The following is a 12,074-nucleotide window of genomic DNA, read 5'->3' on the forward strand; positions in this document are numbered from 1 at the left end:
GACAAGGGACGGATCGGTGACAAGGGATCGGAAAGCGGGCGATGAAGTGGGAGGGATGTTTGGCTTATCGAGATCAGTCGGGGAAATCGAGTGTCAGTCAAGACCTCGAGAGAAAAGCGGAAGAGTCTGTACAAGTAGTTTGCAGTTAGCCACAGCCGATAAAAACAGGATAGCTGGACTCCTCCCAGGCACTTGGGCAGCAACTCAAGTGTGTTGATGGAGGGGATGAAGGCAAAGATTTGGTCTTGTTGTATGCGCTCGGCGTTTCGTACCTAGCTGGAACAGGCGCGGTCGGATTGCTTTGGTTGTCGATTCTGGGGATCGTTGCGGCTGCTCCGTGGTGTCGAGCTGAACATGAAGTGTATGCCTCGCTGCAGACCGACATTGGTCGGGTGCGTGCTGTATCAGGCGGACCAGACATTACGTCATGCAGAGATTGCCGCATGTGCAATTGACTTCCTTCGCTGTCAGCCTTGCATTAGTTCCATTTTCCCAGCACCAGGCGTCGCTTCTTCGCGTCTTACCCCTAGCCCATCGCTGCGGTCTTCGGGGTAGTCTAAACATCTCGCTTCTGACCCGGCATCCGCAGCCCCCATCCCTGTAGGGCAGACACTCGACGGTCTTTCCACCATGAGCCATGCAAATAACCTTTAGACGGCTTCCGGGTGGAGACACCAGTCAGGATTCCGATGACCTGGGACTGTTTATGGTACATTCCAATCGGAGAAAATCTCCTCACGCTTTACCTTTTTCTGGTCGAACATGCATCTCCAAGGCACGCTACCATTCACCCAATCTTCTCTATTTGTTCCATTTCCCAGATGGAAGCTACGACACTGAAGAGAACCGAGGCTGAAATTGTTGGAAGCACTAGCCAGCAGTTTTTATGTCCTGAGTGTCCAAGAGTTACGGCGAAATGCCCGGGCGAGTATCCCCTTTCCCTCTTCATCTGGCATGGAGTCGGCTGTATAAGCTACACGAACTTGACGGCAGGGACTTGGTAAAGCCAAATAACTGCGATCTTTCAAAGATAAGGACATTGACCGCACCTAGATCTAATATGACATTCCTACCTGCCGTAGCGGGAAATCCCCCAAGACATCTAGCCTAGTTGTTCAATAGAAGGCTCTGATTGGTCAATTTGGGTGTCCCCTATAACGGTGCGCTAGACTTTTTTTTTTATTTTTTTTTATTTTTTTTTATTTTTTTTTATTTTTTCGGCTGGGCCACTCTTTCCTAAACTCAAGATCCAAATCCTTATATAGATAGAAAGAACGAGCGTTCTTATCAATCAATTGGGCCAGTGGCTCAATGGTTCTCGTCGTCGCTTTCTTTCTTCCTATCACCAGTTCGATCCCGCTGGTGGTCGTCTCTTTTTCACGCGAAAAGTTTCGCGCGGAAGTGCCCGTGTGATTGTGAATGCCCTCATCCGGACTTCGAAGTCGAAGTCAAAGACCACTGAAGCAACTACTACCAAAGACCCCTATAATAACCTTCTACTTGCTTTTTCACGCCCAAATCTGACCAATCAGCGCCCTCTATTTTCAACTAGGCTAGGTGAACCACCTAGGCTAGGCTCACTATCATGCCTAGAAAACCAGCCTAGCCTAGGAGCCCCCTGACTAGGCCAGATGCTCTCCCCATACTCCCGCTGTGGTAGGTATTGACTGGCTAAAGTTCCACACCCCTGTGCTCCGCGTGAATATGTTCTCAACGTCGTTTGGCCAGGTAATACTGTACTCCTTGTTTCGGAGTATCAAGGTGCTTCTAGAAGCTCATCTTTCTACCCGGATGCCCGCAGTTGTTTGATGACGCTTACCAGACGCCGGAGCAATTCACCATCGCGGCCCTGCAGAGGTGAAACTTTGACTCCACGTCCTTGGCCCTGCATTATTCCTCCATGAACGGCGGAATATCTTTGTCGTCCTTTTCGCACCTACACTAGTGCCGTGTAAATATTCGGAAACCACCGGCTGACGCCCCCATCGTTTTCTCTCTGCTGAAGGCGTTCGAGCCGCCAGCCGCCGAGCTTCCATTTGAGGTGCCTCATCAATGTGGTGGCGATGGCGACTCCCAGCTTCTAGATCAGGCAGTTGAGATCGAGAGTGTACCCCATCGAGGGAACACCGTTGTTTCACCATTCTTCGGGTGCCTGTTGATCCCACTTCCAACGGCGCGAATGGGAGCGGCAAAGAGTCTGGATCGGGCAGGTCCCAAAATGCACAGGTGAATGGTGGCATCTCTTATCTTGCTGAATGCCCAACCCGTTGCAAGCCCATTCCTCACATTTCCCAGCTTTCCCACAAAATCAGCTCGGAGATGTAACCACACTACCGAGAACCCCATACTGTCGCAACTGAACTGCCAGAAACAGCCTAGCTCCGGCACTGCTAGACACTGCAAAATCGTCGATCCTGGTGTCCACCATGTGGTTTTGGGGGAAAAACCCCACGCGGTTGGCGGAACTTTGCAGCCATGGATCGGGAAGCAATGCATGGAGATGGAAGTGACCCGGCAATCGCCCTCACCCTTCAATGCAGCTGAGCCAAATGGATTTAGTAGTAGACTGCCATTGAAAGCTGGAAACAGGAAGGTGTCTGGGAGTAGTTCAAGCGTGGCCGCCCAGAAGGGCAACTATCGTGTGCTCACCTCTGCATGAACGACCAAACATGAAAAGAATGCGGGATTAAGCAAGGGTTCGGCGGGCATGACGCCGGTGAAAAGCGTGCCGAGACATGAATGTCCAGCATCGTGGGTCAAGGGATATAAAATGACATTGCTGCGCCCTTTATCCGCGTCATGTTGTTCGACTGCTGTGTGCTTGAGTTGTCGTCAATCAATATGCGTGCCTCGGCCCTCTTCGCTCTCCTCGCCAGCTCAGCCGGCCTTGTCGCCGCCGTCCCTCCTGCCAGTGCCGCCAAGGCCGCCGGTCTGCGTCTCATCAAGACCTCCCCCGAGGATAAAGGCGCATGGGTGACTGAGGAGCAAAAGATCACTCGGTACCGCAACAAGCGCATCGGCTTCGTCGATATCACCGACATTACCGTGAGTCCAGTCTCGTCATACCTTTACAGCCCCAACCCACATCATGACTATAGCATCCATCGACCTTCCAAACCGCCATATGCCCAAGACGGTGCTGACCGCAACCAGGACGCTTCCGTCCTCACTGCCCTCTCCAACCCTGACGGTGCTCCTGCCAGATCCGACTTCTCAGCCGAGGCCGTCGGATACCCTACCACCGTCTCGCACCAAACCCAAGTCAATTCCCTTCTCTCTCAAGTGTCGACCACTAATCCCAAGTCGTGGCTGCTCACTCTCACCAACTTCTACAACCGGTACTACAAATCCAGCTATGGCACGCAGGCCGGTACCTGGCTGTATGACACCATTGTCTCGGTCGCCTCCGCCAACTCGGCCATCACCGTGACCAAGTTCACCCATTCGTGGAACCAGCCCTCCATCATCGCCAAAATCCCCGGCACCAGCAGCAACCTAATTATCGTGAGCGCGCACTATGACTCGACTGGCGGCTCGTCCACCGCACGTGGACCCGGCGCCGACGACAACGGCTCCGGCGTCGTCGTCATCCTCGAGGCTCTCCGCGTTCTCGCCAACGCCAAGTTCGCTCCCAAGGACACGCTCGAGTTTCACTTTTACTCTGCCGAAGAGGGTGGTCTCCTTGGTTCTGCTGCCGTTTTCTCCAGCTACAAGTCCGCTGGCAAGAGCGTGTATGCCGTCATGAACCAGGACATGGCTGGATATTCGCCCAGTGGAAAGATTTCCATCTATACCGACTATGTCGACTCCTCGTTGACGGCGTACACCCGAGTAATTGCGACTGCTTATACGGGCGAGACGACTAGCGATAGGTGTGGCTATGGATGCTCGGACCATGCCTCTGCCAGGTCTAATGGTTTCCGTAAGTATATGCCTTGTGTGCTTTTTGAACTTGAAGAATCCGGAGGACTAACCTTGTGATTTCCAGCTGCCGCCTACGTCTGCGATGAGCCCATAGATACCGCGACTCCCTACCTTCACTCATCCAAGGATGTGAGTGAATCCGCACCGCGGTCATTGCCTGTAGATTGATGCTGACTCGGTGTCCGCTTGCATATAGGCTTACTCCACCATTATGTGGGATGCTATCCTCCGCCATGCCAAGTTCACGACTGCCTTCCTTGTTGAGGCTTCCTACCTTTAATGGGTTGTGGTGATGTGCTGTTTCTGAATATGTCTTGACAAGCAGGAACGAGGGGGTCCAATAACACACAAATGTGTCGAGTATACCTGCGGTAGGTACAGTGTTCATCTTGGGAGTGGCGCATGGATTGGATAGCTCCAGGCCAAACACATCCATTGACCTCAATAAGAAACACAAGCGCGACGCACAAGACATCATACGGATACTCACCTTCCCTTTCTTACTTCAGTTGTTCCAACTCAAGCCAGCAAAGCCTCTCTAGAACTTGATGGAAGACGCAGGATCACACAAGTGGCTCGGCGATCCAAAACAGAAACGCTGTGTGTGGACTTTCTTAGCGTAGACGCTTCCATCAATGATCTTCTCAAACAGGGGAAACATGCAGAGACAAGAGCATCTTGGCCCGTGATGATTGTTGCTCTCTTCAGAGTCGTCCAGGAATAGTAGGTAGGTATTGTAGTAAGACTGGCGACGGTTCCTCGCGTTAATATGGTGTCAACAGCCATAGCTTACTGAACAAGCGAAGCCTTGACCTGTTATCGACTATTCGGATCGGAGATCTTGCCGTAGAACCCACAATAACCAGTTTGGTCCAGGATTGCCTCCAGCAAGCCACGCGGCATTTACGACGATGCCGAATCTAGATATCAGCGACCTTGACAAGGTCATCGGTGTTCTCAGCGCCTTCTTTATCCTCTTCGGCACCATATCCGTCAAGATCAAGAGCCGTTGGTTTTGTCGGTGAAGCGCTACCCGCCGTCCTTGTCAGAACCAGTCTCGGTCCGGGAACAGGTTCACCCTCGGCCTGAACCGCATCGTGATCGGCGTCCAAGTGGCCATTACGGGCTATCAGTTTCTGGCCAAGTATCAGCTCCACCGATCGAAGGAGATGGCCCTGTGCTGGCTTCCTATTGAGACCATCATGTGGCTCTTCGCGACGCTGTGCATGTTGGCGACGGTACCAAATCTTAGCCTCCTATCCGCGCTGGTCATTGCTAGCTGTGTGAATTGCACAGACCCAATTTCACTCAGGCCATTGCGAATGGTCCTTTCGCCGGCAATGTCCGTGGCTCGCAAACTGCGTAAGATCACCTCGAGTGTAGCAGGCGCCGACGATGGCTTCGGTTTCCTTTTCTTGATGTTGGCTGTATACTCGACGAAGTATGGCCGGTGATTCTTCTGGTGGACATGGCACGGTGGCCAGAGTGGGCAGGCTCAATGGAGGCGTCGGCGTCGCGATCGGAAACTGAGTGGTAGAGACGTGGCGGTACATTGTACTTGTGTCTGTTGGAATTGGTGCCCGGGTTGGGTTCGGGGCTGGAAAGACTATCTGCAGCACAGGTGTGTCCCAACTCGGAAGCCGCTCTTCCTGCCAGGGATTCAGTGGTTAGATCATGTTCATCATGCTGAAACGTAACAGGAAATGGGTTGACTCGGAGTCTTACCTCCTCCCCCCTACCGCTCTAGGCCTCTCTTCCTTGCAGGCATTTGCGGCATGCTCGGCACCGACGACCTGCTCGCCTGCTTCGTCGCTGGCAACACCTTGAACTGGAAGAGCGAGTTCCTCCATGAGGCCGAAGTGCGCCATGACGAGGTCAACTCTTGCATGAACGCCTTGCTAAACTTTGGCAGCTTCATGTGCAATGGTCTTATTATGCCGTGGAGCAAGTCCCGTACCACCGGCACGGCGTGGGGACGCCTGATCAGCCTTGGCTTCCTCGTCCTCCTCTTCCGCCGTATCCCCACCATCCTTGGCATGTACAAGTTGATGCCAAACGTGTGCAAGAACCTACGAGAAGGCCTTGTTTATGGGATACTTTGGTCCTATCGGTTCCGACCCTGTTTTGTACGTTGAGAACACGCGCCACCTCTACCCCGACCGGAGCCATGGCGACGAGGAGGAAACGCACCTCGTGCGCGTCATGATTCCGGCCGTATATTTCCTTGTCTTGTTCTCGATCGTGGTGAACGGTTTATCGACGCTGGGGCTCAATTGTTCTGCGAGATCTGCGGTGTCAAGCCGATTATGAACGATGCGGTCGTGGTGCGTCGCAAGTCTGTTCGGGTGCCGACGCCTGTCAATGCCGAGGTGAACGACAATAAGACATTTGTCGCGTACAATCGATTCTCGAAGCCGTCATGCGAGCCGAGCGAGATGCCGATTGTCGAGGAGCGCTACATTGGGGACATGTATTATGACGGCGGTCGGGCGGCCGGACGGCGACGCCTGATTCGGTCGAGCTTGAGATGGAAAGGACTCGGAGTTCGCTGGGCAATCTGAGCAATCGCACTATACCTACGCTTCGGTCAGAACAGGTTGTGAAGAGAGGCAACGAAAGGGGAGGGGGGGTAGGGGAGGCTTGTTGTTCCAGTCACGTACAGCTAGCAAAATGAATGGCTTTTGCGAGTCAATTAAACGTGTATAGCCATGATTGGCAGCGATGACGGAATGTTGCAAAGTCGAGAATGATTCGTTCCTCTGCTTCGTCGGATTGAAGATGCGGAAAACAACTGAAGTTGTGACGCCGGGGTGCAGCCGCATGCTTCCCGAATGGCAAACTCCCGGCCGGCAACTGTTTGCCAGTCTTGGCAGAGCTTTCGCAGCGCCCACACTCCGGCAGGCAACAAATGTTCCAAATCCCCATAATGCCGCCGCAGAGGTATCTGATGCTTTTGGAAATGCTACCAACTCTACACCGACTCGACTGTTCAGTCACTTTGCATCATCATCCGGCTGCTTTCATAGCCCACTACCTCGGGGCCCCTGACCTTGCTATCCTTACTTCAATGTGTCACGCTCAGTTGACGCTCAGGTTGACCTCAACCCTCGCGTCACCTAAACGACCACATCAACAACACACCACTTGATGTTTGCGGCACCAACTCTGGCCTCATATATTTCCGCCCACTACAAGTACCCTGGTTAGAGGTACCCAAGCATGATGCTCAGCAGACACCGCAATCTTGAAGAATCTCGCTTCACGTCGTGTTCTAGTTGACGCATCTAGGTACCTACCTTAGTTCCACGCCGCATAATCGCTCCGAACTTGGAAAGTTTGCTGACAATGCCAGTCAATCGAAGTCGAGCGTTTGCTGACAAAATAGTAGAAATATTTTCATATGGAAAGTCCATCTCGAGAGTGCCGGGTCTGGTTGTGTCATTGCGAGGTAGGTACGAGTTAGACTGGAGCGGCATCTACCTCTACCCTGCCAAGCTGACAAGCCGCCAGCCTTATAAGTGTACAACGCTTATTGGCTGTTTGACCTCCTTTTTCTGTTCACGTGTGTTCAAGAAGATGAACAGAAGGTACCAACCGAGCATCTTATTTAATTCATATGAAATGCTGCAATGGGACTAGCGTTGATGACTCTGTTTGTCCTACTCATTGGACATTTCTCAGGTGGATGATGTTTGCAACGTATTCGAACACCGGAAGTAGGTACCTATGAATGACCAAGCCTCACACAGCCAGAGTGTGTCATGGCCAACGGCAACATCGCATCCATGACATGCGAAAGTCCGACATAAAGACATGTTATACCAGATTCCAAAGCCACCGGAACTAGAAACACAAAGTTGACAGACAACAGTTCAAAGTCTTTCAGCAGTTCCAAACCTTTAGGCAAACCGCCCGCGAGATAATACCTACCTCTAGGTACCAAGTCGAATACCGGTTACAAGCACCATCACCAAGATGTCCAACCCCAACATTTCCGCCATCAGAAGAAACTGCGCCACCCCGGACCTCTCTTCCTTGGTCCAAGAGACCACCGACAACCCACCACCGTTCTCTGCCACACACCAGAACCCCCGCTTCCATCAGCGTGTTATGGTCGACATCATACCCACCGGCCTAAAAACAGCCGCCAGCCAGGTTTCCGAGCAGCTCCAACGCTGGCATGATGCTCATAAAAACAAATACTCGTCGACAGTCCTCAAGACATTGGAAGACCTAGCACAGCAAGTGCAAGAGCTTTACGAGGCCAGACGGAGCGGAGTTATCCGCATCCGTTCGTCAGGTGATTGTGCCAAGATTCTCTGCATTCTGGCGCAGTTGAAGGCCATGAGGGAATACATGGATACAGTGGACGACATGGAAAAGGACTGGGTTTGGGTCGAGTACTCTGATGCAAAGGCTCCACCTCTGGACACGGATACTGATGGGGAGTACGTGGTTGTTGAGAAGAACGGGGAGGAAGATGTGAACTGGGGAAGAGACATTGGTGAGCAGGGCATGATCGCCACCATGCAGATGTACCTGAAGGCTTTGACAGTCTATTAGGGACTGATCACGGCGTTAGAGGTATGTGAATGAAGTGGCCTGGGTTGACGGTATTGGCATTTGGTGGGGAAGGAAGGCAAATGCCACATGAAGACGGGAGTAAAATCTCGCGAAAGAGGGGAGGAGAAGAAAATTTGAAGTAGATAGTCAAGATGTTGGAATATAGAGCGCCAGTTTGCAGCGGACGATCAAGGACACTTCCAGGCAGCGTTGAACGCCATAGAGGTATGCATGTGGCATGCCAGGACTGGATGTCATGTTCCATTCAGGTACTTGCACCTGTCCACATTACCATCCATGTTGTTTCCCCACCATTGCTTCACAATGACTCCAATTAGTAAACAAGAATCGTTCAAAGAGACGCAATAAGACATTAAGACGAGTAGTGCTCACCGGGAAGTCTCTGGCCTTGCCACTGCCGCCCGCCACGGCAAAGGTGAGGATGAAGATGATCAAGGAACAACCACCGGCTATGGCCGCCGCACAAATATTGTTCCACTTGGCGAACAGCGTCGGCTTGTATCGACGAAGATAGCCCTGAGCAAAGAAGCCAAACACAAAGTATGCCAAAAGCGAAGAGTTGATACCAACAGACAACCAGCCCAGCCAAGTGCAGATGAGAAATGTGTTGATGGAGTTGAGTCTGAGTTGAGGGAAGTACTTGTGACCTGAATATGGCATCTGTTAGTAGAGGTACCAAGGACTTCATTGCCCATTTGAGGATGATGCGCCTGACTGACCGATCCAGAATGGCATTGGGGCAAAGATTCCAAAGAACAGCCCCATTGGAACCATCCAGTACGTTCCATGACGTCCGCTGTGGTACCTGGTGTCAACACACATCTCAGACATGGATGTCAATGGCACAATCAGACTCAACTCACAAGATCTCGTTGGCCGTACCGCCCCAAGCCACCGCCTGGGAATTGTAAGTCTGTACATTCTGACCAGACCAGATGTTGGTGCCCTGAACGGACAACAGAATGTCGCGCCGATTATCCACAATACTGTTCATCATGACCCAGTTGAACACTGAGCCAGCACATGTCCCAAGAATCTGCGCAAGAAAGGTTGCCCTGGGTGGGAGCTTCGCATATTGTGCCAACTTGAGATCGCCCAACATCTGGATGGCTTGCACCAATGCGTTGGATCCATAGAGGGTAAACATCATGTTCGCTACCGGTCTGCGAGGAACCATGTAAGCACCAATCATCTGGACCGCACTTGTTGGTTGATAGTAGAACCCAACAATGCCATACATGCACGCAAAGAAAGTGGTCAAAATCCAGGCCAGTAGGACGGCAAGTAGGAACGCCCACCAGGGGAGGCCAGTCTTTTGCTGGTAACAGCAGATTAGGCCAATCAAGATTGAGACGGCGAGGATGCTGATATACCAAAATGATGGCACCTCCTTGTAGGCACGCATAGCAGCGTAATGGGGGTCCCCTTCGGTGCCGGGATATTCTTTGCGAGGGGTGTCCGCGTCAGAGGTGAAGTTCTTCCAGAAGGACGAGTTGAACCCGTGGTGCCACCACGTTCTGACTTTCTGGACGTTTTGCTTCAAAGCTGAAGGCCGAAACGGAGCAAAGATGAACTTTATGTCATGCCAGTTCCAGAGAAGGACATGTACCACAGCTGCCGTGATGCCCATGTTCTTCATCAGCAAACTCAAAGCTTTGCTAGTGGCAAACCTGGGAAACCCGTAGGCTTGCAAAGCAGCTGGATCAACCTGGTTGTCTGGACCCAAGATTTGTGTCTGGTCATAGACAGTCCCATTGGAAGTAAACAAAGACTGCGCCATAAAAGGGAATCTCTTCGCATCCCAGAGATTGGAGTAGTAAGCGCCCAGGGTCAAAGCAATACAGCCGATGTAGCCAATGAGTTGGTTGACCAATGTACTCAGGGGCAGAGTAAACTCTTTTTCTCCAATGTACTGCCAGTCCATGCACCAGCCCAGGAAGCCCATACCCTCGTTTCCATTGGCTCCTCCGAACAGGCGCGTGAAGAAGGCCGAGTCCTGGTTGGCGAGACAGAAGATGGAAATTCCAGTGGTGAGAGGAAACATCCATTGAGGCACAATCTCCCAGACCATGACAGCCACGCAGATGCACCAGAAGATTCTGAGTCGTTTCCTGGCCAGTTCCTTGTTCAAGTGCATCGACTGGAATAGTGCTGCATTTGGAAGCTGTGATGGCCAGACAAATTTGGTGGGGTAGATGAAAGCGTTGCGTATGCCACCGAGAAGACCATAGCCAATGCACTGCGAGGAGAACAGCATGAAAATGGCCGACGCTGCATTTGGTTGATTGCCGTAGTATAGAGACTGGGCGGCAAGTTGTTCGGTTCCGAGGGCACAGGTGGCGGCAGAGCTGGCCATAATGACGATGAAAACGTGTTCCTTCTGGGTGAACGGTCCCGGGTTGAGAAAACGGCCAACAGGACCCCAGCGAGGGATCAAGACAGTGGCCTCTCCAAGACAGTAGGCGATCATGATCAGGAACACAATGCTCACGTTGATAGTTTGTGGCTTGAAGTAGAAGATCTCGCCGAGAACAGCACCAAAGGCCGACAAGCCTAACCCAAGGACGAAGGCTCGGAAGGTGTAGATATTCTCAGTCGGGTCATCGGACGTGTCGAGGGTCTTGGTGACCAGCTGTAAAGGCGTATCGACGGTGGTGTCTGTTGTGATCCCTGGATGACGCGTTGTTAGGTCACGATAAAATCGCAGCTAGGGACATGTTGAAGACGCGCTCACCAGCAGACTCAGCATCAACGCTGCCATCTTTCGCTATGGCAGCGGTCTTGGTTGCGATTGGTGCCGCATGTCGGATGTTGTACTTCTCGTTCAGTTCGCGCAGGTCAGCAGCTGGTGCGGGCTTGCATTCCACAGTCTCGTCCATGGTCACTAGCAACCTGGAAGGGAAGGGACTTGTCGCGCGTGGCCAAAGGAAACGGAGAATGAAAGAGGAACTCAACTACTTCTTCCAAGTCGTAAGAATTTTACCAAAGGCGCTAGCAAAGAAGATGAGGAAATCCCATTGGACTGGTTCCATACATGTAGCGACTACCGCCAGAGGGTAATGTCTCGCGCGATTGTTCAATTGATAATAGAGCGACCCCGGTTGCTGTGGTTCTACTTGCCGTTTCAGTCGATGTCCCGTGGGGTAATTGTCGGCGGTCGTGCATCAACATAGGAGGAGCTCCGCTGCAGACAGGGAAGTCGCCTCTGGCAATAACGGATCCTTAGCCGGAGACGGGCAAGAGCTACATCGAGGCTGAAATAAGCTTTTGGGTTGCATCTTGCGGTCCACATCGCTCGCTCGCCGACTAACAAACTTATCGCGAACTGGAAATACTTTAGAGGCTATCCGGCTAGGTTGTATTGTATTACAGCACTAGCGAATAGGCTTCATAGGGGTACTTGCCCGGTAAGTATAGGGTTAGGGTTAGGGTTAGGGTTAGGGTTAGGGTTAGGGTTAGGGTTAGGGTTAGGGTTAGGGTTAGGGTTAGGGTTAGGGTTAGGGTTAGGGTTAGGGTTAGGGTTAGGGTTAGGGTTAGGGTTAGGGTTAGGGTTAGGGTTAGGGTTA

The 12,074-nt window shown here is 52.1% G+C and overlaps 4 protein-coding genes across 4 annotated transcripts; 2 read left to right on the forward strand and 2 right to left on the reverse strand.

Moving 5' to 3' along the window:
- Positions 1 to 2,841: 2,841 nt before the first annotated feature.
- NEUTE1DRAFT_50122 (uncharacterized protein) lies at positions 2,842 to 4,204 on the forward strand (the record flags this gene model as incomplete). Its single annotated transcript, XM_009855601.1, has 4 exons — positions 2,842 to 3,045; positions 3,154 to 3,922; positions 3,989 to 4,053; positions 4,121 to 4,204. 4 exons carry the CDS (start codon positions 2,842 to 2,844, stop codon positions 4,202 to 4,204), a joined length of 1,122 nt encoding a protein of 373 aa, XP_009853903.1.
- A 630-nt stretch (positions 4,205 to 4,834) lies between these two features.
- Positions 4,835 to 5,971, reverse strand: NEUTE1DRAFT_149103 (uncharacterized protein; the record flags this gene model as incomplete). The annotated part of the gene is made up of 3 exons (XM_009856531.1): positions 4,835 to 5,050; positions 5,358 to 5,569; positions 5,650 to 5,971. The coding sequence occupies 3 exons, from the start codon at positions 5,790 to 5,792 to the stop codon at positions 4,845 to 4,847; spliced, it is 561 nt and encodes a 186-aa protein (XP_009854833.1).
- Positions 5,972 to 7,899: 1,928 nt separating this feature from the next.
- On the forward strand, positions 7,900 to 8,487 carry NEUTE1DRAFT_48702 (uncharacterized protein; the record flags this gene model as incomplete). The annotated part of the gene is made up of 1 exon (XM_009855522.1): positions 7,900 to 8,487. The coding sequence occupies one exon, from the start codon at positions 7,900 to 7,902 to the stop codon at positions 8,485 to 8,487; it is 588 nt and encodes a 195-aa protein (XP_009853824.1).
- Positions 8,488 to 8,741: 254 nt separating this feature from the next.
- On the reverse strand, positions 8,742 to 11,387 carry NEUTE1DRAFT_48858 (uncharacterized protein; the record flags this gene model as incomplete). The annotated part of the gene is made up of 5 exons (XM_009855531.1): positions 8,742 to 8,804; positions 8,881 to 9,155; positions 9,228 to 9,313; positions 9,372 to 11,178; positions 11,243 to 11,387. 5 exons carry the CDS (start codon positions 11,385 to 11,387, stop codon positions 8,742 to 8,744), a joined length of 2,376 nt encoding a protein of 791 aa, XP_009853833.1.
- Positions 11,388 to 12,074: the final 687 nt, after the last annotated feature.

The sequence above is a fragment of the Neurospora tetrasperma genome, assembly GCF_000213175.1.
Source record: "Neurospora tetrasperma FGSC 2508 unplaced genomic scaffold NEUTE1scaffold_6, whole genome shotgun sequence".
NCBI lineage: Eukaryota > Fungi > Ascomycota > Sordariomycetes > Sordariales > Sordariaceae > Neurospora > Neurospora tetrasperma.